We start from the raw sequence: 23,660 nt of genomic DNA on the forward strand, positions 1-23,660 counted from the left end.
GACTGACAGACGGATTTATTTTGACAAGAGAGTCTAGAGACGATAACAACCAAACATCAATTATTATTTATTATTCATATCCATTAGTTTTAGGTGACTGTAGCCCGTATCTACGATTCGAAAATATTCGGTATATATGTTTTAAACCTATAGAAAAACTTCCTATCAATAAAATCTAATACCGCAAATACCAAGAATGTCTGAAAATATTATCTTAGAAGGTAATAAATGAAAAAGACTTCAATTAAAAATATGAGCTCTAACGAAACTTAAAGCGTATTCGACTGGCTGCACCAGTGCGAATTAATTCGAATTTTTGTAGAGCTTAATGACATAATCAGCTCAAATTAATTCGAACTGGTGCAGCTAGTCGAATACGCTATTAGAAAAACTCTATTTTGTTGTCATTGTTTCAATTTATTTTTCCTTCAGGCAATTTGGATATGCTCCATAGTTTGTATGATTTCAAAGCTACGTATCCCAGAACACTTAGTTTCAGAAATAATGAATACTTCATTCTGAATCAGGTTAATATGAGGAAAAAAAATTGGTGGGAAGTAATAAATGGCAAAGGAGAAACAGGTTATATTCCCTCTAATTATGTGGAAACAATAACAGTAAACCCTTCATTTTACCTGCATTTTGTTGAAAGCTGTTTGGATTCACTGTCTAGAAGTGATGAATGTATGCTGAGTACAACAACTGATAAAAAAAAAACAATAAAAAAATTAAAAGAAATACAGAAACAAATAGAGCAGCTTCCTGAAATACAAAGGAGCACTGTTGGGTCACAGGGAGATATGCCACCATTGATCTTTCAAAATTCTGATGGTCAGCTTGAAATAAACGTGGAATCTAACTGCAGTTTGGAAAAAAATATTAATGAGGATACCAAACCTGTTATAAAAAGAATGTCCAGTCGAGACAGCATGAGAAAGTCATTAGAAAATTTGCAAGAATCTAAATCAGATAGCTTATCTATACAACGAAGAAAATCTTTAACAAATAATTGTTATAGCATTTCTCCTGCCATAACACATCAAAGTGTATATGACTTAGTAGAAAGTGTAAGAATCAATACTGAATTATCCCATGAAATGTCAAAGATTGCATTAGGTAAATTATTTATTAATATTTGATAAATACTTAAGAGAGATTACCACCACGTTGTTTGTAGCGTATCAGTCAAATTTGGTACCCATTCATTTCCCCTTTAGCACTCCTGCCATGACCAAACTTTGTATGGTGTACGAAGTTGTACATTCACTTCATCTTCTTCCTTTTTTCGAAGCAAATAAGTAGAGGAAGAGGACAGCACTGTACAATGACTTCAACGAAATTATAATTTTACCTTTTTTGCAATTATTTTTAGTAGTTTTTTTCACAAGTATTTCAATAATACATTAGTGTTTTGTACAAAGTACATATCAACAATTTTTTTGCGGAAAACGAAAAGTTACCAAAATTTTTTTTTTCAATCACAAATATTCACTTTCTTCCACGTAGATTTTAAGGATTTTAAGTTTAAGGAAATTATGTGAAAACCCTATAAAAATTGGTGATTTGTAAAAAGATATATCCCTAATTTTTTTTCAAACCAAGCAACCACGTGGTGGTGTTCTTAAGAACCTACTTTTCTTCCTCTCCAAGATAAACTTTACTAATAACTTCTAGTGAGTAAGTGAGTTGAGTTACTTTATCATGTTGTAGGTACAGTTATTCAAGGATTACATGAATTATTACCTGCATCTGTATTTCCATATCTCAGTACTATTCAATCTCACATCGAAACACCTTTGGTGGTAGATGATTTTCAAATTGAACAAACACATGATGCAAGTAGATTGAGATTAATTTTCAATGAACTGACTTCTTGTAAAGAAGATTCTCAACAAAGGAGTTGGATGTTACATGAAGATGAAGCTACAATTACTGAATATATTAAAGAACTTATTTCCATTCTGGTGAGATTACTTTTACCATTTACAGAGTACTATAAGGAAATTTTCAAAAATTCACTATTTGAATTACATGAATATTAACAATTATTCAATTAGTATTCTTTTCAAAAGAGAAGACAAATATAAAGTCATGACTTATTCTAGAAAACTGCCTCCAATTGAATTAGATTATAAAATGGATGGTAAAACTTTTGAAAGGGTGTGAAATCAAGAACTTGGGAGTTCTGTTCAACTGTTTTTTTGGTCTTCATATCAAAGACATCAATTGTATTGCTATTAGGTCTTTGGGTTTTTTTTTTTTAGAGTTATGGTGTTGGACAAACAGAATCAAGTTTGAATTCACTCTTCATCAATTAGTTGCCCCAATAGCTTCAGACTACTCTTGACTCAAAACTAATAAATTAGAGACCATTTAACAAAATAATAGCGAATAATTATTCATGATCTTTTCAAAGTGATATAGAATATTGATTGAAAGTAAAATCACTTTTATTTTTTTATTGTAGTCTAATGCCGATGCCAGTATTTCTAGACATGTTATTTCATATGATCACTATCACTGCATCACAACGCTAATTCAGTATTACCAAATGGAAATTAGATGGTCCATAAGGCAGCTTCTTCTACAAGCATTCGGTGTACTATGTAGTCTTGACAAAACGGTGGTAGATATCATGTTGAACTCGGTTTTACCAGGGGAACTTGCAAGGTAAAAATTGTTCATTGTTAATAAGATATAAGAGCAACATTTTTTTCAGAAATTAAATGATTAGGAAGATCAACATACAGTTGAAAGAAAACTAACCTACATACATATGTTGTTTCTAAAATAAATGTAGATTCCTAAATTTTTCAATTTCAAATCTAATGAAATGAACTGAAAAAATTGTTTTTAAAAAGCTTGGATTGATTATTCTAGCAGCTTCAAGCTTATTCTGAGAGGTCTCACAGAGATCTGAAAGAGTCAGAATGAGAAATACCAAACATTAAAACCAGGTTCAAACACCTTTAGCTCATTAATAGACTGAAAAATAATTGGACGATAGATGAAAGGACTTTTATATTTGAGCTTGGTTTTTAGATCCTTAATTCACCAAATTGATAACTTGACAAATTCAAAAGGAGCTAGGTAGATTTTTTTTTTAAAGTCCAAAGGTGTTTCAAATAAGAAGAAAAAACAATTTAAGAAATTGAAAAAGTGTTGCTTTGTCATGGTTTCATACGTGAAGTATGTATCAAGTATGTAAATCATGAATTTAATTATTCAACGTAATTTCTCAGAGATATGGTGGTCAATTCAAGGAATATTCCGAAATTAAATTATTCATGTCTCCTCCTCACTATGATTTTTTCTATGGGTCTTCCAATGCCGGTGACAAATCTAGGTAAGTTATCTCCATTGAAAATTTAAAATGATTGGTGTCTTATTCTTTCTTTCTTCAGATCTGCTTGGAGTTCAGTTTCTTAATTTCATACTAGATAATATCGAAAATCCTCCAGACACAGATGTGGATGATCAAATACCAGATTTATTTTTGAATTTCGTCATATCCTTCAATCTGCAATTTCAAGACTATCAAGATAATCCAGTGATGCTTGCTCTATCTGAGAGGAAAATAGCCAAATTTTTTACAGAGAAATCACTATTGCTACTTAACAGAGAAGGTGATTACTCTTGAACTGCTGAATTAGGTTCATGTTTATTTTGAACTCTTTTTTTAGAGGATCCAATCAGAATATTTGACCACACTCCTGCTCCACCACATTCACTACTGAAATTATTCATTGATCTATTCAATGGTCAAGATACTGCAAATTTGTTTTATACAAATGATATAAAAGTTCTCATTGATATTGTTGTCAGAAATATCTCTGATTTATCTCCTGAAGATGTTGTAAGTATCCAATCCTTTAGAACTAATTTATTAGGAGAGTTAGTGGGTAAAATTTGATTTATTTTAAATTTTCAGCGAAGAACGCAGTATTTACAATTATGCAGGTTAATTATGAAAAATACAAATTATGATGAACATAGACACAGGATTGATGATATTTCAAAGTGTTTCACAAGAATATTTTGTGAAGAAAGTAAAGTTAGTGCCAAAGATCAAAAATTAGTTAGAGAAATCTCCAATGAATATCCTCAATACTTCAAATAAATTCCAAACTTTTAATGTGAAATTAAGTCAACAACTAGCCTCAGCTGCTTTAGCTTTAAGCATACTTTGTGATTTTATAGATTCTATTTTGATACATTTTTATTTATAAATATTTATGAAGATTCTCTTCAGTTTATATCTTTCAGTTTATACATCGAAAGAAATATATATTGTGATTATAATGCCAGCTTTTTTTATTTTACTTAGTTTTCATAGGCATATTATTTAATAATTATCTAATTCATTCTCTTCAACTTTCAATTTGATATTATTCATTTTTTTTTGTTATGAATGATCATTACTTTTTTATAGGCTAAAATAAAAAATGATATATCTATTATATATTCAATGAAATGAATCATTGTGGAAATAACCATAAACATTATATAGATGTTGAACTATTCAAATGTGTGTTATATGTGTGAGAAATTATATTTGGGGTATTTTATGTTTGCATATTATGATTTTATTCAATAAGGCTTTAAATTTCTGCTTTTCATTTTACTAATATTTATGGGAAACTTACATAGTCTCTTATCTGTGCTTTTGGTAATTACTCTTCACAATCTTGGATAGTCATCAGTAATTTTTGTCATCAATATTTCAATGAAAAATGATGATATTTTTCCTCATAAAAATGCACAAATTTGAAACTATGTATAAAGTAATCTGAGTGAAATATCTGATCTCTATATTGATTCAGTTGTAAACCTTCTTATGACAATGGAGTACAAATATTATTAATCGATAGTACCTACTGATAATTTATTCAAAAGTACCTTTGAAGTTCTTAATTATTATTATTTAAGAGCAATCTCACAGGGATAAAAAAAAATTGAAACAAGAATGAAAAGTTCTTTACCATTACAGTCTTAAAATATTTTTATTCATGTAGAAATGACAATTATATAAATAAATTCTATTCTTTATTTTCATAAATAAATAGGATATAAATATTTAACATACATAAATATAATTTGGCTGTTTGAAACTTAACAAGATTCAAGGTACTGAAATATACGTAAAAAATAGCAGCTTAGACTTCTCCCGTCATCATTTCCATGAATTCTGCAAAAAAATTCAGTATTTAATATTGTGGAATCAATATTGTTATTAACTATTCAAATATAATTCTACTGTTTAAGCTGTTTGTCTATTATTTTTGTGTTTTCCTCATTTTGTGTATATTTTCAAATTCAAATTAAATGCTGTGTGTTCTTATTATAAAATAATATGACACACAAATTGATGAAAACGTAAAATACTGCCTATTAAATTATTAGACAGTATTTGTGCTGCCGTGAATTAATAATAGAAAACACTTACCATCAAAATCAACGGTACCTGATCCATCAGTGTCAATTTCTTCAATCATCAGCTGTAATTCTCTGTCTGTAAGCTGATCATCAAGTTCTCTCAAAATTTCTTTCAAACAAGTAGTCGGGATGTATCCATTTCCTAATATAATGAAATAATTAGTCTCAAATTTCAGCTGCAGATTCCCGATTTATCTTACCTTCTTTATCATAGAGCCTGAATGCTTCCTTAAGTTCCTTTTGCATTGCTTCATCATCTTCTTCCACGATGAATTTGGCTGCTAAAGTGACGAATTCTTCAAATTCCAACCTTCCAGACTCTAGAGAAATTCAGTTTTTCATTAATAAAGAAGTCAAAAATGTATGTTTATAAATCGAAATTATGATTACAATGAAAGTGTGGTTTACAAAACTTTATTTTATCAGTATTAAACTTCTTTTTTCATTAGGCAAAACGAAAGAAAGAAACTATCAGCAATGCGATATAGCAATCCATTATGACTAACATGGTGATGCTATTGAAGAATTGAAGCACTGAACTCGCATAGGTACAAGTCCGACTTAAATTTGATATGAGAGTGCCGAAGGAAAATTAATAAATAATGAATTAGGCAAGAATAGTACCTAAGATCTTTTTAATCTGGGTTTCTGGTTACTCATGAATCGAATATGGCAGAACACCTCCAGAAAGGAAAAAAATAAATAAAAAACTTTTTTTTTACTGGACAGATCGAACCTTCTATTATGACTGTTTCTTTTATCGGTGTTGTGATCTCTGAATTCATCCTACAAATTTTGGCAACATTACAACATTTCTTATCATTGATTTGAATGAATCGAGAAAGATATATGTATGTCACATTTTTGAAATGTATAACTGCAAGTAGTGAAAATTGAATTTCGTCTCGACTTCATCAACGCTGTAATCCAACCATAAAATCTATTGGACTGTTGCCCAAAAATTCAGTTAGACTTGATTCATACGATAAACATTCATTCATTGAAAAACTCTTGGCATTTCATTTAATATTTACTACGACACAGAGTACTTAAGAACATTTGGCACTTCTAGAAATTAAAATAACAAATAGATTCCATTAGGTAAATAGATAAACATGCTATAAATTCGTTTGAAAATTTACTATTGCTATATTTCTACAATAATTGAAACTTCTGAATTCATTTAATTTCTGAACATGACATAGGTAATCATCTGTAATGAAAGTGTTTTCAAAATTTTGTTAAAATAGTAATTTACGTAACAAGTCCGGAAAATAGGGTTTTTTTGGACGAATAGACAAAATTCCAGGACGAGCGTAAGCGAGTCCTGGAAGTCTGTGAGTCCAAAAAAACCATTTTCGGGCGTGTTGCGTACAATATTTTTTCGGCAACCATTTAAAATAACACTATCGCTGCTGCTTTCCATATTTTATTGCGATTGCGATAAAAAAACATGCAAATTTTTGACAACTAATTTCATATGGACTGTCAGCCGTTATATCGGTTGCTATGGATTCTATGATTCTTTTCCGGCCTAGTCCGGGAAGTACGTACTTTCCGGACTAGGCCGGGAAATGCTACTTTCTCAGAGAAAAAGCTTCCAGGAAGTGAGCACTTCCCGGACGGTTCCCGAAAAAAGCATTTATTGCATATTATAAGAGATATTAATTAAAAACTAATCTTTTTTGATTTTTGTTTTTATTTACTGGAAAACTTTTACTTACTATCAGCATCTACTTCTTCAATGAGCTCTTCTAGAATTTTCTTGTCAAAGGGTTGACCCATGAGGCGCAGAATGTCAGCAACCATATCACAGGAAATGCTGCCAGATTTTTGGTTATCGAAAGCTTCGAAAGCTTTACGGAGGACTGTAAAATTTTATTTGATTAAATAAAAGGAATAATTCGACAGTAAAAAACACGATTGCTATTACTGATAAATCAATATGAACTTTTATACTAATTTTTATTCCCTATAATTTTAAATCTCAAAATGGAGTTTAAAAATATAAGAAAAATTGTGATATTTCCCGATTGAATTGTCTGAAAATTTTATTTTTTGTATATTATTTATTTTTAATTTATTTTATTCTCATTTGAATAATGGTACATATGTAAATTATTATATGTTATACATAATTTTATTATTTATATGACATATATATATATTTCGAAAGTTTATTCTGATTTATTTTTTTCAAACCTTTGGAAGAAAAATTTAACCCCCCTGAAAGTTTCACAGTTTACGTTTCGGAATGTAAAGCATCCAAAAGTGAAATGTCCAGAATTTTTCTCAATGACAATGAGAGTTATTCGAATGAAATTTAAATAAAAAATCATACTGCACTGCATTAGTGCATTGATCCACCAAGCACACGACATCCATGAATTTTCAAGGAATAAATTTAGGACTCGAATTTTGAAAAAAACCATATTAACCGATATATATTGGCTATTCGATATAATGAAATTTCAAACTTGTACCTAATGCTATCGTTGTACTGAATGAAATATTTTTCACCGGATGGTTTCTATCTTTAGTTTAAGAGTTATGCAATTTTCAATACTTCCCTTTGAATGATTTACAGATTTATCAACATCACAACCAGTTTTCCCATCACAGACGATTACAAGTCCTAATAATCTCGCGAGCACAGGATCAACTCCGAAGAAGTTATAAATACTTTTTTTCATTTCATAATTTTCTTTTTATTGAAAAATCTTTGAATTTGGAATATTTTCAGTGAAGAAGGAAATAATAATTTTGAGTAAAATTTGCAGTGTTTTTCCTTAATCTTATTAACTCATAATAAGTATCTAAGTTGAATATGAAAAATTACTTTTATAATTCGGAGATTACGTCACAGTCCCCCTCGGCTGTCCCAGTTTAATTTATTTTTTTTTATACAATTTGGAGAGAATAATATTGAACTATATTGTGTTGTTTTCTTTCAACACTATAGTGATTTGATTCGTTTCACTCGTCGTCAGTGGCGACGCTAAGGGGGAGTCAGGTGAGGCCCGGGCCCCCTTGAAATTCTGCTGGCCACCCCTAAAATTTGAAATACTTGGACCAAAATAATTACAAGATTAGCAGAACTGTTTTTTGATAAACTTTGGCCCCCCCAAATAAAATCCGGCCTCCTATTAGCCACACCTGTTTTTTGAAAGCTGGAATCGCCACTGGTCGTTGTCCAACCTATAAATCTGTCATTCACGTTAGTTATGTATATCACACAGTTCTTTGGAATACTTATTCAAGAAGCTTGATTGGAAAAAGGTTCTCAAATTTCGAAAAAATTCGAAATTGAAGAATAGGTACCTATACCTACAAATATTGAATATTTCATTTGCAATGTTTCGTTGTAATCATAAATGTTCAATTATTTATTCAATCAAAAATATTCCATTCCTAGAAAAACAATTTTTTCTTCAAATAACAATTCGCATGTCTGACTTTTTTCAGTCACAGCCTGTACATATTTCCAAGCGCGGGAGTAAATAAAAGTGTGGTGCAACAGCGCTCCAACTTCGTCTTCTCGAGTACCGAAATAGATACCTATTCAATAGGGGACACCGTGCGTTCTCTTAAGAAATTATGTTTAATTTAAAACAACACACGCCTTATGCATTCATTTGAAATTCTATTTCGACAGTTAATTTCGATACGTGTAGTTTTTAACATGTACAGATTGTGCCGATTGCCGAATGCAGGAAGGTCTGCCAAGCGATTCTGAATATAGGAATCCAGTAACATGATATTTAGGTATATGAATCGTAGGTGTTATTGAAATTTTCCGTATTATGCCAAGGTGAGAGGTCCAATCTGTAAACAAACATCTCGCGGATGGTAACAAAAATATGTATACATATATTATTTTCGAGGAAATTACTGGCGTAAAGTCAAGACCTTTTGCGCGCTTTTTCAAGTAATGTTATTTTCTAAGAGAGCTATTTACATGTATCTAAGAGAGCGATCACCCTTCCAGATACTAATCTCGCAAAATGCTAACCTTCTCGATGACGAAGAGCACATAATTATATAGGGTGTTAGCGAGTAAGTGCGACAAACTTGAGGAGGTGTTTTTGCATGAAAAAATAATGAATGTATAATTTTTATTCGCATATTTTTCGTATTCCGAGATATGAGGTGTTCTAATTTTTCCTAAAAACTATCTCTATATTAACTATGTATAATACTCTGAAACCGATCGACATATTCGAATGAAATTTGGTTGGTTTCAAAAGACAGTTATTGCGCATTTATTAATTGAAATGCAATTTATGGTCTTCATTTTTGTGATCTCTTTTTTTGAAAAAAAGTGGATCACAAATGAGATATTTCAAGCCAAAAATTATTTTCAAATTCTTCTCTCAATTTGTGACAAAAATATCTAATGCCTTTTTTCGTATGGGGCGCGGTTTTTATGTAAAAAAATGATCTTAAAGCGTCTTTTTCATTTCTTCAATGAATTATAATTTGATAGTTTAATTGATAATGTATTGAAGATGTTTAATTTTTTTTGCATAAAAACGTCGTGTCATGCAAAAAATGGCATGAAAGGTTTGTTTCACAATTTAAACAGGCAATTCTAAATTATAAAATGATTTTTATTTAGAAATATTGGAGTGGAATTGTTTTTGTCGAAAAACTGAGTGCAACAATAAATAAGTAGTCAATATTTAAAGTTCGATTTGGTTCTTCATGTTTAGGTATTAATGAACCCCGTTGAATTCTTTTATAGGAACCATGGAATGAAATTATTTTCACCCATTGCTTCTGGTAGGTAAAACGCATTTTTATTCCTGACAGTTTCGGAGTTATGACATTTTTTCTCACACACTAATAATAAAGTAGTGTTCATGGATAATATAATTTTTAACTAAATAAATTGGAGATAATTTAAATTTATCGTGCAAGTTTCGATCATATAGATAAAATTAGTTTCTATATTCGATTAGGTGGTTCAAAAGTCTGGAAACGGTGAGTTTATTTCGCGTACATGTGGAAAATCGGAATTCTGATACTGGGGTCTTCAGTAATTTCAACCGAGGAATCGAATAGGCTCATCAGATTTTGGTTCCAAAAGGGCCTTATACGTTGAAACTTCGAAATTTCAAAGTTGGGCCTCTTATTTCGTATAAGGCCCTTTTGCACCCAAAATCTGATGGGCTCAATCGATTCAACGAGAAAAATTACTAAGGACCTCAGTATCAGAATATGAATGTTTGCATCCTAATCTGAATGAACGCCCCCGGATTTTTCAACAAAAAGGTGCATAGGGCCCACAAAAGGACGAACAAATTTTGGTTTCAACCAATTCGGGTGTAAAATTTCCCGCTGAATTCTAATCTCCAATAAAAAATGGGTTTGCATTTGAAATTTCAAAGTTAGGCCTCATATATCGTATAAGACCCTTTTGGGTCCAAAATCTGATGGGCCCATTCGATTCCTCGGGCGAAATCACTAAAAACCCCAGTATCAGAATTCCGATTTTCCACCTGTGCGCGAAATAAATACACTTTTTCCAGACTTTATAACCACTCGGTATAAAGGATTTCATTAAAAATTTTATTTTAAATATCATAAAATATATTCTTCATTTAAGGAAAAAATATAACAAATTTACTGGGGTAATAGGAAAATTGAGGGCAATTAGATTCAATTAAGTTAAGACGTTCTACTTCACAAGTAAAAATTCGCATGTTCAAAATTAAAGTGAGAAAGCAATTTCTCATACGTTCAGATACTTTCCATTATGAAATAATTAAATTATAATATTGATTATATTTTTATAAGTTTTATCAACTTACCAGCAATTTGTTCTGGAGGGAGTTCTTCCTGAAAAAAAAGTCAACACTTATTACTTCTACATTCTCTCATTGTCAAATCTATATTTTGTCTTATTGTTTTATTTCAATTTTCAAACAAGAATTGGAAAGTAATTACGATTGAATTCTCTAAGTCATTGTTTATGATCATTAATATCTATGGACGTACCATGGTGTTATTGTTGACTCTTCACGTATAGAAAAATTACGTTCAAATCAAGCGGTTGGCAGACGAACTGAAAGGTTCCAGTCTGTTCTCCCTCAATATGAACCAATTCGAATTATAGTGGATTTCTACAATTTTGTCTCCACCCACGCATGAGGAGGCACATTTTCGAATCTCACCAGACCGACATCCGCCGTTATTCTTGTGTTTACCGTTTTTCCACCAATGAAAATCGACGGCATGGAAAACAGCAGCAAATTCAAGAGATTTCGCTGTATTTTTAGATCCACGGATGAGAGATGGTACGAAACGAGTGTTTAACCCGTTTCACAAAATTCTCCTATTTACTTGATAATTTTAAGGTTTATTTATAAATCTATAATACGGTTGGTCTCCTTGTGCAATAGACCGTTTTGGCACTATACACAGAAAAAAATCATTATAGGTAGGTACTGGAGTATTATGTTTCAGTCTGTTTATATTTTGGTTTATTATATGTCCAACAATATAATAATTTTTCATATGTAATACCAAAGAGATAAATTGATATTTCTTTAAATTTTATCTCCAGTGGTATTCGACATATACCTATGTTTATTGCACGAGAAAATTTGTCAAAAAGTAATATGATATTTTTTGAGGTATCCAAGATAACTAATATTCTGGGGGAAAGTTTCGAAGTATTGAACTTTTTAAATGAATTAACTTCAATTTTTTGGGGTAAAATTAGCAATTATAGGACTTTTTCCTTAAAATGATACCAGAAATCTGTCATTTTAATTTGTGCCTACCTCCAATTTAGGAACACCGTTTTGATATAATCAATTCAAAACTGATACTTAGTTCAGTTCGTTGATAACTACAATATTGAAATTTTATGACGAGAATGATACAAAAAACAGAAAACAACGAGTAAGTGTATACCGATGATGAATGCAAAATTCACAGATGGCAAATAAGGAGCGACGCCGAAAAAGCGGATAGATAAAGCAAAATAATAAACCTGGATATAGACGTGCTCGTTGTGTAATAAAATACTCATATTGAAAGCGATAATAAACTCATAAACCGTAAAAGGGTCCGATTTTTTACTGCCGTGACGATTTCAAAGGAAAGTAAAATGATTATTGGTTCATTTTATAGAAAAATTTTCGTTTTTCGTCTTTGCGAGAATTTTGAAATTTTATATTTTGCAAATCCAAAAATTTCAAATTGCGAAGTGCAGAAAGTTAACGTTTTTATGGCTAGACTGGAAAACCAGATGTGTGGAAAGAATCACTAATATTTGAACGAAACAACTAAATTTTCTTCGATATTGAACAAATAAGTAGTAAGAATAAATGTGAGATATAAAGAATTCGGCAATTTTATTAAAACCTAGGTTGAATATTCGGAATGCTATTAGATAATAATAGAAGGAAATCGTTTTGTTGAAATAATTTTTGTCGATTAGTGTATCTAGAACTTCTCATAGCTCCTGCTCAAGACTTATTATGAATTAAAAGATGAAGAAGGAATGAAGTGAAATGAAAGCACATGTATAACATCAAAAACAGAAACAAATTGATATATTGAATATATCTATAATGTACTCGATAAATATGTGTATATTCTCAAACTTAAAAAATCTTAAAATACCTTACATTGATAATAAAAACAAATACAAATGTCAAACAAACAAGTTAAAAAATTATTCGAAACTTAATCCAGTTCCCTTAGTGTTAACAGCTATCCAATCATCGAACTTCTTGATCAACTCAGGAGTCATGTGATTTTTATGGTCGCCAACCTCACCTTTCCTGATAAAATGTTGGCCAGATTTTTTGTAGTAGTCTTTTCCACGTTTTGTGTCGATTAGAACTTGCAAATTGCATCCTTTATTTTCTCTCATCTTATCAACACTGAGAAAATCTTGCAGACTGTCTATTTGTTCTTCCGTTATGGTCTTTTCCATGAAATCTGCCAGTTTGCGTACGGTTCCTCTAAAATCTCTTTTCATATCTTCGTATTTCAGGAAGTGTATGTTAGTTTCATGTCTCTTATTCCAGAATGGTAGATAATGGCTCCAGATTGATCCTAATGGAGTGTGGTCATTGAGGAACAAGTCACAGAATTCCTCGAATGTGGTGTTGAGGTTATGGAACATTTTGCAATGGTGAAAATAGGATACACAGAGATCCTTTGGGTTTCTAGCTGTATAGATTATCTGAAACAAAGAGTTCGTCAAGTTATTCTCGAATATAAGTTCAGTTTATACTGCAGTGACTCTGTCTGCACAAAGATGGCGTTATGGTTTTCGCGCCACATCTACTTTGGCCCCGGTGGATTTATAGGGTTCATCGCGTTGCAACAGAGTCACCTCTCCACGATTGTGTGGGAGGGTGTGTTTTAGGCAAAGATCGCTGGATTGCCTAACTGATGAGTCCACCAGCAGTCTATAGATTGCTAATTCTAAGTCTATAGATCTTGTCCACCAGCGATCTCGGGACGAAACACCAAACCCCTGGGAGAGGGCGCACCTCATAACTATTAGCTCGAGAAAGACTCGTCAAAGAAATGAAATATCAGATTATTTCCGATTTGGAGCTTAAAAACTATTAACCTCAAAGGTATGATGTAGCCTTAAGGCCAATCTGATATGATAATTATTTTCACGAAAAATGTCGTTCTTTTTCTCGTTTGCACTTAATTTTAACTTTCTTTATTGATAAATATTACATGAAAAATCACCTTTGGTTTAATTTTGTCCAGCTGTGTTGGTAATAATGGTAAAGGCAAATGACTTTTGATGTATCTTGGTGATGGTTGGTTTGCAACATACTCTACTGAGTTCCCAATCATTGCTCCTAGGGTATCATAGTATTCTGCCAGGGCAGTGGACAATCTGCAATTGAGAAAATGATGAATATTTCGAAAACCATAAAAAAAAATGTAGGTTTAAAAAAATAGAATCTATTCCTCTATTTGAAAATTACAAGTCTGATTTTATTTTTCAACAAACCTTACGACGGTAACCCATCCAGAAACTGACTATGCATAAATCTTTGTGTTTTATTTTATAACTAGATGTTCAAATGAATAAAATTTGTAGCGGTTTTTCCAACCAAAAAATTGTTTAATATACTCACTCTATAAGTGGCGCTCTTATTTGTTGAACAGTATTTTTGGCTGTATCGAAATCGAAGTCATTTCCAATGGCCCATATCATTTCTTGGCACCAAGTAGATCCTGAAAATGTTTGAAAACATGAATAACAACTTTTAATGTTAGTGATTTGTATTTTTTGATTGTGCTTTTTTTTAGTTTAGGAACACGATATTTGCAAGTATGTTTCGTGAGGTGATAAGATGAATAACTTTTTCTCGATATTATTTCAGAATGAATTTTTTTAATTCAAATGAAAAATAAACAAAAATTCAAAGAAAAATAACCAGATAGTCACATCAAATTTCATCAAAATTGGAAAAAAAATTGAGGATATTGAAATAATTATTTGCGAAAACGCATACTGATAGAAAATTAAGATTATTCATAATGGTTGAAATTAATTTCGCGAGCCTTAATTCTGTAATCTGAGATGACCTAAAAGTTTGTCCTTTTGTTCGTTTTTCATTTTTTCAAACTAGAAACAAATATTTTGGGCAATAGAATACATTCAAACTTCAGTTATCTACTACATCCTTTCCAATTTTCATCGAATTCGAAGTCACAGAATTTGAGATGTGGAAATACCAGGAATTTCACGATTGCACGTGCTCTACTGCCATTCTTCATCTAAAAGAGCTTAGTTTTGATGACGGCTCAAACTGAATATCCATATACCAATTTTCAACAAAATCAGATAAAAATTGTAGAAGTTGAGGTAGTGACAAGGATGTGCCGACAAACAGACCGACATACCGAAAGCCAAAGCTGTTTTAGATGGTCTAATAGGCATTTTACGAAAATAAATTTTGAAATCGGAGATAAACAAGTTTTTTATCCCAGAAGTAATTACAATTCTTCCACTACATTGGTGGACTCAGAACATACGAAATTTTTAATGTTTTGGGTAAATTTCTAATAATGAACCTTTGGAATCGTTCGAGGAAAAAAATTAACCCTGCATGAAATTTTCAGTTTTTGAATATGTAGAATCCAAAATAATTGAATAAAAAGTTCCGTCCGTTCGAGCCTTCCAGATCTTTTCTCGAAAACTTTAGGAGCATTAACATGAAATTCGGTATAAACATTAGGTGTTAGACCACATTGATTCACCTAGCTCGAGATTATGATACATGGATTTTCAAGGCCAAAAATTAAGGAATAACATTTTGAAAAAATAGTATCTAGCAAAATATACTATACAAAATTATAAAATTTCAAACATATATTGCTATAAATATTTTAGCTTAAATGAAAGTTTCGTAGTTTTCCCATATTTCCCTATGAAAATAATGCCCTTATCATCAGAATTACAATTGGATGATTCCGCTTTTTACTGCCATTCCGCATTGTCAACGGTAGAAAAAAGCAAAATATAATTCCTATTCCTATTCTGTACCTCGAATAGAAATGATCGAATCGTATCGTAATCTGAGAAATCGGAATGTTTCACTTATATCGTGTCCAACTTTGATATTCTGTATCCAATGTTTCGTCTATCGCAAAATGTAATTCGTAATTGATATTTTTAGTAATTCTACTTACAGAATACAAATTCGAAATGATTCCAGCGCATTTCTATTCGATCCATACCATCTCTATTCGATTTGAAATTACAGAATACAAATTCGAAATGATTCCAGTGCATTTCTATTCGATCCATACCATCTCTATTCGATTTGAAATTACAGAATAGGGCTGAACATAAAATAAAACTAATAATCTCGCAGATTATAATAAAAAATGGAAAATTACGCTAAAACAAAGCAAATTGTGCTTAGCAGAAGGTTAACTGATAAATAAATGATAAACGGGCATCAAATCCCTACAAAAACACTATAAAATTGCTAGGTATAGAACTAGAAACTAGATTATAGATTAAACTTCGATTCCCACAACAAAAACGTACCTACTTGATTGGGGTAATGCAGCGATGAAAATTCTTTTTTCATTATTATGCAGAAAATATCTTTTGATTCAAAAGAATAATGTTCTCATTTACAAAACAATAATCCGACCTCCAATTACATATGCTGCACCTGCGTTAATTCTGTCATCTTCTGTAACCTCAGCCCCTTCATCCACACCAAATTTTTCAAAAAAAATGTTCATTATCAACTGAAATATACGCAGAACAAAACTCCATGAATCAATTAGTAGCTCAACAAAAATCGAATTTATATACATATCAAATGTCAAATACTAAGGTCAGTGTCATGTATACGATGTCATCAAAAATATTACTAAAACAAATTAATATAATATGCTCTCGAGTCTTCACCCTTTACCATATCAATTTCTTCACATTTTTCATGAACCATCAATTACCAGTTGCGTATAAGGCTAGGCGCGTACGCGCATGAAACATTTTCAAATTGCTTTCTTGGCGATTGCGATTATTTAGTCGAGCGACAATAAATCGTATATACCCGCCTACCCTAATTGTATACAGGGTGTTCGGCGGAACGTTGAACATACGAAAATGGAAGTTAGGTGAAGTCGTCTGCTACCTACTCGTCCCCAAAGATTTGACCTAGGCTTCAAGATTTTTTTTTAAATACAACGTATGGTAACTCTTTTTTATGTTTGTGGATCCATAACTTTTTATAATAATACCTTGCAACAAATATCGACAAAGACATACCAACCATTAAGAGTTTAATGAAAAAATTTTTTTAGATCTGTCAAAAAAAAAGTAGAAAGGGTTTAAATGTATGAAAATGAAGAAACTCCAAAAAATTTAAAAAATTAGATGAAAATTCTTGGGTATTAGGTCAAATCCTTACATTTAAGCAGACGATCCCATCTAATACTCCCATTTTTGTATGTTCAACGTTCTGGCGAACACTCTGTATATCTATGTAAATAGGAACATATTCATCTGCTTATGATAACTAAAACATATATGATACTATAAAAAACAGACAAACTCACTTGTCATTAGAAATAAGTTCAACAATATATGTATCTAATAAAATTGAAGTCGATACTAAGATTATTAAAAAAAAATGGATCCCGATCTCTTTTTTCGAAATAATTAGATGACAGTACCAGTACCAGATCATGAATATTTTGATTCGTTCTCGTGTTACAGGAGCGTTTCTGAAAAAATACAGTTTCAAATTTTCGCTACATCGAAAAATTCTACAACGTTTTTTCCAATAATTTTTAGGGTTTATATGATACTCATCGCTGTTTGAAAAACAATTAATCGGAAGTCCTTTTTTGAAGATTTTTTTCTCTTATAGTTCTCGATGCTCTCATTTAGCATCGAATTTAGGAAACCCTGTGCAAACACGTACTATGAACTGTATCACAACATAGAAATAATTATTTTTGACTTTTGGCTAGGCGTTATTCCAGTAGTCTCTCGGCCACAAGTTCGAATCCGAAGTAGGTAGTAGCCTTCTATCGATCTTTAGATTTGCGTTTGAATTTATGGATTTCATGCACCGTTTTGAGGGTTGAAACGAGACTACTCACCTGTTCTAGGAAAACTGACCAGCCACACGTCATCTTCTCTGATAGGGGCGTCTAACACTTGTTGCGCTATCTCCGAAAAATAGATGGGCATCAGGCATTTTCCGGGATTGTACTCGAATACCGCGTTTTTCACGCCGAAAGCCTTGTCCAGCTTTTCGGCATAATCGCCCTCGATAGGTTTAACCGTGAAACTCATCGTTGACCGTTCTTAACACTGATCCGCAGTATACTGAATCTCCTTATTCCGGTGAAATTCAGTTGAGATAAGAAGAATTTCTCTTGGTCTCGTTTACGCAACAAAACCACTCTCAAGAGCTGCTATAATTCCGGTAAGTTCCCGCTAAGAAAGTTATTCGGATTTCCAGATGTTTTAATATGTTTTGACAATTTCATCACCGAGTTCTTCTTGTACACGCAGTATTCCAAGATTATTGAGAATGCTAATATTCGATTGATCAAAAGTGAAATGTCTTTACACAACAATTGTGATTGAATTCGCGCGAAAATAAAGTCATCTTATTTACAAACAATTGAAGTTGAAATTCCGTCAAGTACAGATCAAAATAATCAGAAATGATATCTTTTTGTTCAATATTTTCAATTTTGAAAACGAGGAAAACTTTCGATAATACCTATTACATTCCTCCTAAAATGTCCACACTTTGTGTTTCAGGGCAGCAACAATTTCATCAGGCTATGTTCACTTCCAACCTTTTATAGGACACAGAATGAGTTTTAGAATATATATAGTCATGGGCGCCCGCAGAAATTTTTCTCAGGGGGGCAAAATGAAAATTATTGAAAAACGATAAGGCGTCCATGATTGTCGTAGGCGACATCAGTATTCCGTTTCTTTCTATTTCTGTATTTATATTTATCACCAGCGTCTACTCTGAATTTCAAAAGATCACTAGAATTGGTACAGGGTGGACAAAAATACAATAGTTTCGTAAAATAACGCATAATATTCTTTATTAGTTAAATTAACAATACTTATTGTCTAGCGCTAATTGGTTGGAATGTAACACCCTGAAGTTTGTTAAATTTTTAGACTAATAAAAATGAGCTGTTTCCAAACATGTTTGGTACTTGTGGTGTAGCAGACAGAATATGAAAGAAATTATTTCTTATTTTTATACATTTTTATTAATCTAAAAATGTAACAAACTACAGGGTGTTAAATTCAAACCAATTGCCGTATTTTTGATAATATTGTTAATTTAACTAATAAAGAATGTTACGCGTCACTTTATGAGCACACACAAAACTATTGTATTTTTGTCCACCCTGTACCAATTGGAATCAATATGTGATACATTTTTGGAATCTGCTCAGCCAGAGTAATCGGAAAATTGAGACAAATTGGGGTGTTCCTTTCAAAGAAAAATGACGCTGACGTCATTACTCGAAAGTAATTCACCCTTTATATTAGATTATTATTTTAAAATACGGTAAACTAAAATAAAAAATCGACGTGTTTCAGGATTATTTCTTAAAATGGTCTGTTTAGCTAAAAATGAATTTTGTTCCATACTTAACGGTTACGGACGCAGTGTATAAGATGAATTTATAAACAAATTGACACGCATGGAGTGCTTTCGGTTCCATGAATTTTCTCCACCCAAGAAGTGCTCAACGCGCCTAAGAAAGTTTTCAATTCAAAAAATACCTCTGCCGATTATGGATTATATGTATACCTAGTATGTAATTCCATTGAAAACCGGAAAATAGTTGTGAATCTATTACTTTCCTTTTTTCCTTGCCCTTTGGATTGAGAAAGTAATATTGAGGGTGTTGTGCTGAAAAATGAGGCATTCAAAATCTCAGGGGGGGCCATGGCCCCCCCTGGCCCCCCCCTGCGGGTGCTCATGTATATAGTCCGAAATACAAATAAACACATATTTGTTTATTTATTTCAGGTAATGATTTATTATTTCCTTTTATTATTACATAGAAAGTCCACATAATTGAGAAGGCGAGTCTCACTGAATTACACTCAAGTTGAAGTTAATACAACTTATCCACCGAATCATAACTTGCATTTAACGGCGTTTTGACAACGATGTTGTCATCATCAGAAACTAAAATTTAACGAGGACGAGGAAAGATATTTTAGTAAAATGGATACAATTGTAGCAACAAACGTTTTGAATTGTTTAATTTGTAATAGTTCTTGAAAATATTAATTTTTGAAAATTTGATTTAATGAATTTCTGCCGGTTCCTAATTTTCGAGGAATTTTTTATTCTACACATTACAAGACTTATATGAATTGATTTCATGAGGGTTAATTGCAATTTTAATTCCAATTGACTAATTCCAAAATTTTATTTTTGGATATACATATTATAAAATACAAGTTTTCATTACATAAATCTGATCATTTTCAAATAATAAGCTCTCTCAAACACCAATATAACGCCTAGTTAATATCCTTAATTTATTGTTTCATCTTTTTGCAAGAATACCGAGCAAACAACACCGCGGTAACAAAAAAAAATTAACATTTCCTTCAATTTAGACTTCGATGACTTTGTTTTCGCTTTCGGCTCAGTAGAAAGGCGCCATGCTTGATGACTGATTTCCGTGGTGCAATACTCACAAGTCACAATGTTTTTTTCAGATACCGTCCCAGTGCCTCTCTGGAAGTAAATTTAGGGCGTTAACCGAAAATTTGCATGTTCAAAATTCGGAGTGCCTAATGAGAAAGCAATTACCCCAAGTTATTATTTTTCCAAAGGGTTCGGATGCTTTGCCCCTCCGTAACTTTGAATTGCCCCCTCGGGAAAATTTTCTTAAAAAAACAGTGTGGATAGGTATCTAATCGGAATCGATTCTTTTCTAATGTTTGTTCAAAAATCAGAACAAATTGTTGATAATTCATAACTCAATATATTTTCTATTTTATCATCATTAATCGTCAAGTTTTCGAGAATTTTTTTATATCTAATGGAAATCTTCGAAACAACATGAGATTTTCATGTTTTCTTCGAAAATAAAATGCTGAAATTTTTACCCTTATATTTCATTATCGAAAGATGAATATATTTAATTTTCCTATTCTCCACTTATCCACATATCGAAAAAAAATATGGAGTTCTTTCTCCAAATAGAATTTCCATAGAAGGATCGGCTATGGAATAGAGATACTCATGTTCAATGAGCAGATCTTCTGGCGCTTGCCGACGTTTCATGAACGAGTCAAAATATGGAATTCACTTTCATATCCGTAAACTGGTTTTGTTTTCGTAGAGATGATCGACTCTCGCTTTCATTTTTATGACTTATGTTATTAATTATTGTGAAATGAAATATGCATATAAATAAACTCTACGAGTAGGAATCGTGTATAGATAATTACAGAGGATCGAATTCTATAAAAAAATCTTTCTTTTTGGCAAAATAAGTTACCCATATCAGATTCAAGTGGTTGAATAATTTTTTTCTTAGATTTGGCATTCATCGAAAATGTTGCTACCCTTCATTTTCTAATTGTATCCGGCAAGAATATGTATTTATAACATCAGCGCAGAAATGTACGTCTCAATTTAATGACTAGATTTTTGCTGAGAAAAAGGTATTATTTATTTTGTTTTCTCATGGATCGTATTCTTGGATTACAAATGGATCAATGCGATATAGCAACAAATTTTTATACCAGATATTACAGAAAGAGCTCCTATACACTCACTGGCAAAAAGATAATGTTCATAATCTGCGAATTGAATTAGATTCCATTCCACAAGAATTTGCAGCGTCGATTAAATGTACTTATGTTGGCGCGAGAAGGCCACATTTGATATTGAATCATTAAATTCTGTTTACGATTTTTTTTAATTTTGATGTTTTTGTTAGTTTTCTAATTAAAATAACATTTAAATGTTTATTTGTTGTTTTCATAGCTTTCCGAGGCGTTTGCTTGAAAGAAGTTCATCTCAAGTAAAAACAGATATAATGTCGTGATTAAAAAAACAAAATGTTCAGAAAAGATCAGGGTTCAATGTGATTCCAGTTTATACAGCTGTTGTAGCTGTTTTCGGGAAATAAACTTCGTTTCATCTTTGCAACCCGTATATGTATGCTTAAATTCATATCTGAATTGAAACTTCAGACATAACTTCATTACTGAGAACTCAGTCTACAATGAAAAAAAATATCAAAATCAAATGTTCGCGCGGAAATCAACTTTGAAATTGGAGGCAGTTTTTAGTGGCCCGTTTTTTTTGCCGGTGAGATGTAGATCTATTATTATTGAAAATAATAAACCAATTAAATGATATTGAATATATTGAAAAAAATTTATAGAAAATGAAAATTTTGGTCTTCATCTGTAATTTATTTTTCTACAGAGCTTTATTGCGTCCATTCATTTCACCCATGTCTACAATTTTCGCAATGACTAAAAGTATCAAACAAATAACATGTTTATGCTTCATCGCATTAAAATTATGTACCGAAGAGCATAAAATATAATATTTTATCCAAAATACGTGCGTATATAAGTTATGCATATACATTATCAAGCGATAAAACTCTTGCTTCAATTTTGTTCTTAACTTTTATATCGAAGATCTTGAGTTCGAACCCCAGGTCGGGAAAGAAATGTTCGGGTTACGGGGACCGTACAACCATTCGCTGTTTGCCAAGTAATAAACAGTGATGAACCGAAAGTGGGGCACGGTATCAAAAGCCTAAATAGTACAAGTTCCAAGCCTCTTAAAGGACTCACAAACACAGGTCTAACAGATGGAAAACATCAAACAATTCAAATATGAAGTCCTTAGAATCACTCAAATACTGTATACTAGAGTATATTACTTTTTTCGAACTCAAATGAATACCTATAGTTGAAATATACATCTAGGTAGTGACATGATGTTAAATGTATAATTAAATTCGAAGTATCGTTTAAAAATTACACAAATTATAAGGAGAAAGTTCTATCGAAAAACAACTCGAATTATTAATCAGTTTCTCTGAAGATATCACTGTATTTCCGGTATACCCAAAATGAATATATGAAACCTGTATTTTTCACTTGCGAAAGATATTGAGGTTTCTATATATTCAAATATTTTCTTATCAGAATTCTTGTACCGCAAAACTTTCAACAACTATTAGCAATGGCAATTATAGTTTATACCACTGAGTACTGAGTTTAAAACTTAGCGAGAATTGGTCATCTAAATTTATTTCATTTATTTCAAACTAGTTTTCTTCCGAAATTATACTTTTACTCTAAAAACCAAAATCAAATCATTTTCAGAAGATTTTTTGATCTGAAGATACCGGGCACTAGACTGTAAATAACAGAAAAAATCTTGGCATCAGGCTTTACAACAGGCTCCCTCCAGTTGAATGGAGAGATCTTGATGAGAGAAGCTTGAAGAAAGAGCTACAGCACCAAATGATTGAAGACCCTTCATAAACCTTGATGGAGCTAAATATTTGAATTATAGTTTTGTTTTTTGTTGACTTTGGTACCATGTGACTTGATTAAATTTTATTATAATTATCATCATCTTTGCTCAGTCAGCTTTGTACAATTTCCTGTAACAGGGAATGTTGGGTGTTCAGACGATAAACCAGTTTTTTAAATA

General features: G+C 31.6%; 3 protein-coding genes across 3 annotated transcripts; 1 reads left to right on the plus strand and 2 right to left on the minus strand.

The window, feature by feature from the left end:
• Positions 1-10: 10 nt before the first annotated feature.
• LOC123681149 (NCK-interacting protein with SH3 domain) lies at positions 11-5,264 on the plus strand. The gene is made up of 8 exons (XM_045619383.1): positions 11-221; positions 433-1,116; positions 1,711-1,964; positions 2,468-2,670; positions 3,243-3,346; positions 3,405-3,626; positions 3,684-3,856; positions 3,932-5,264. Exons 1-8 carry the CDS (start codon positions 197-199, stop codon positions 4,118-4,120), a joined length of 1,854 nt encoding a protein of 617 aa, XP_045475339.1. The 5' UTR covers positions 11-196; the 3' UTR covers positions 4,121-5,264.
• Positions 5,034-11,632, minus strand: LOC123681154 (troponin C). Its single transcript, XM_045619387.1, has 6 exons — positions 11,437-11,632; positions 11,250-11,277; positions 7,161-7,304; positions 5,637-5,756; positions 5,447-5,578; positions 5,034-5,188 (listed from the first exon to the last, which is right to left on the minus strand). Exons 1-6 carry the CDS (start codon positions 11,437-11,439, stop codon positions 5,157-5,159), a joined length of 459 nt encoding a protein of 152 aa, XP_045475343.1. The 5' UTR covers positions 11,440-11,632; the 3' UTR covers positions 5,034-5,156.
• Positions 11,633-12,974: 1,342 nt separating this feature from the next.
• Positions 12,975-18,310, minus strand: LOC123681151 (luciferin sulfotransferase). The gene is made up of 4 exons (XM_045619385.1): positions 18,061-18,310; positions 14,562-14,661; positions 14,164-14,317; positions 12,975-13,639 (listed from the first exon to the last, which is right to left on the minus strand). The coding sequence occupies exons 1-4, from the start codon at positions 18,254-18,256 to the stop codon at positions 13,124-13,126; spliced, it is 966 nt and encodes a 321-aa protein (XP_045475341.1). The 5' UTR covers positions 18,257-18,310; the 3' UTR covers positions 12,975-13,123.
• Between the last annotated feature and the right edge of the window lie 5,350 nt (positions 18,311-23,660).

This window comes from Harmonia axyridis, chromosome 5 (genome assembly GCF_914767665.1).
Source record: "Harmonia axyridis chromosome 5, icHarAxyr1.1, whole genome shotgun sequence".
NCBI lineage: Eukaryota > Metazoa > Arthropoda > Insecta > Coleoptera > Coccinellidae > Harmonia > Harmonia axyridis.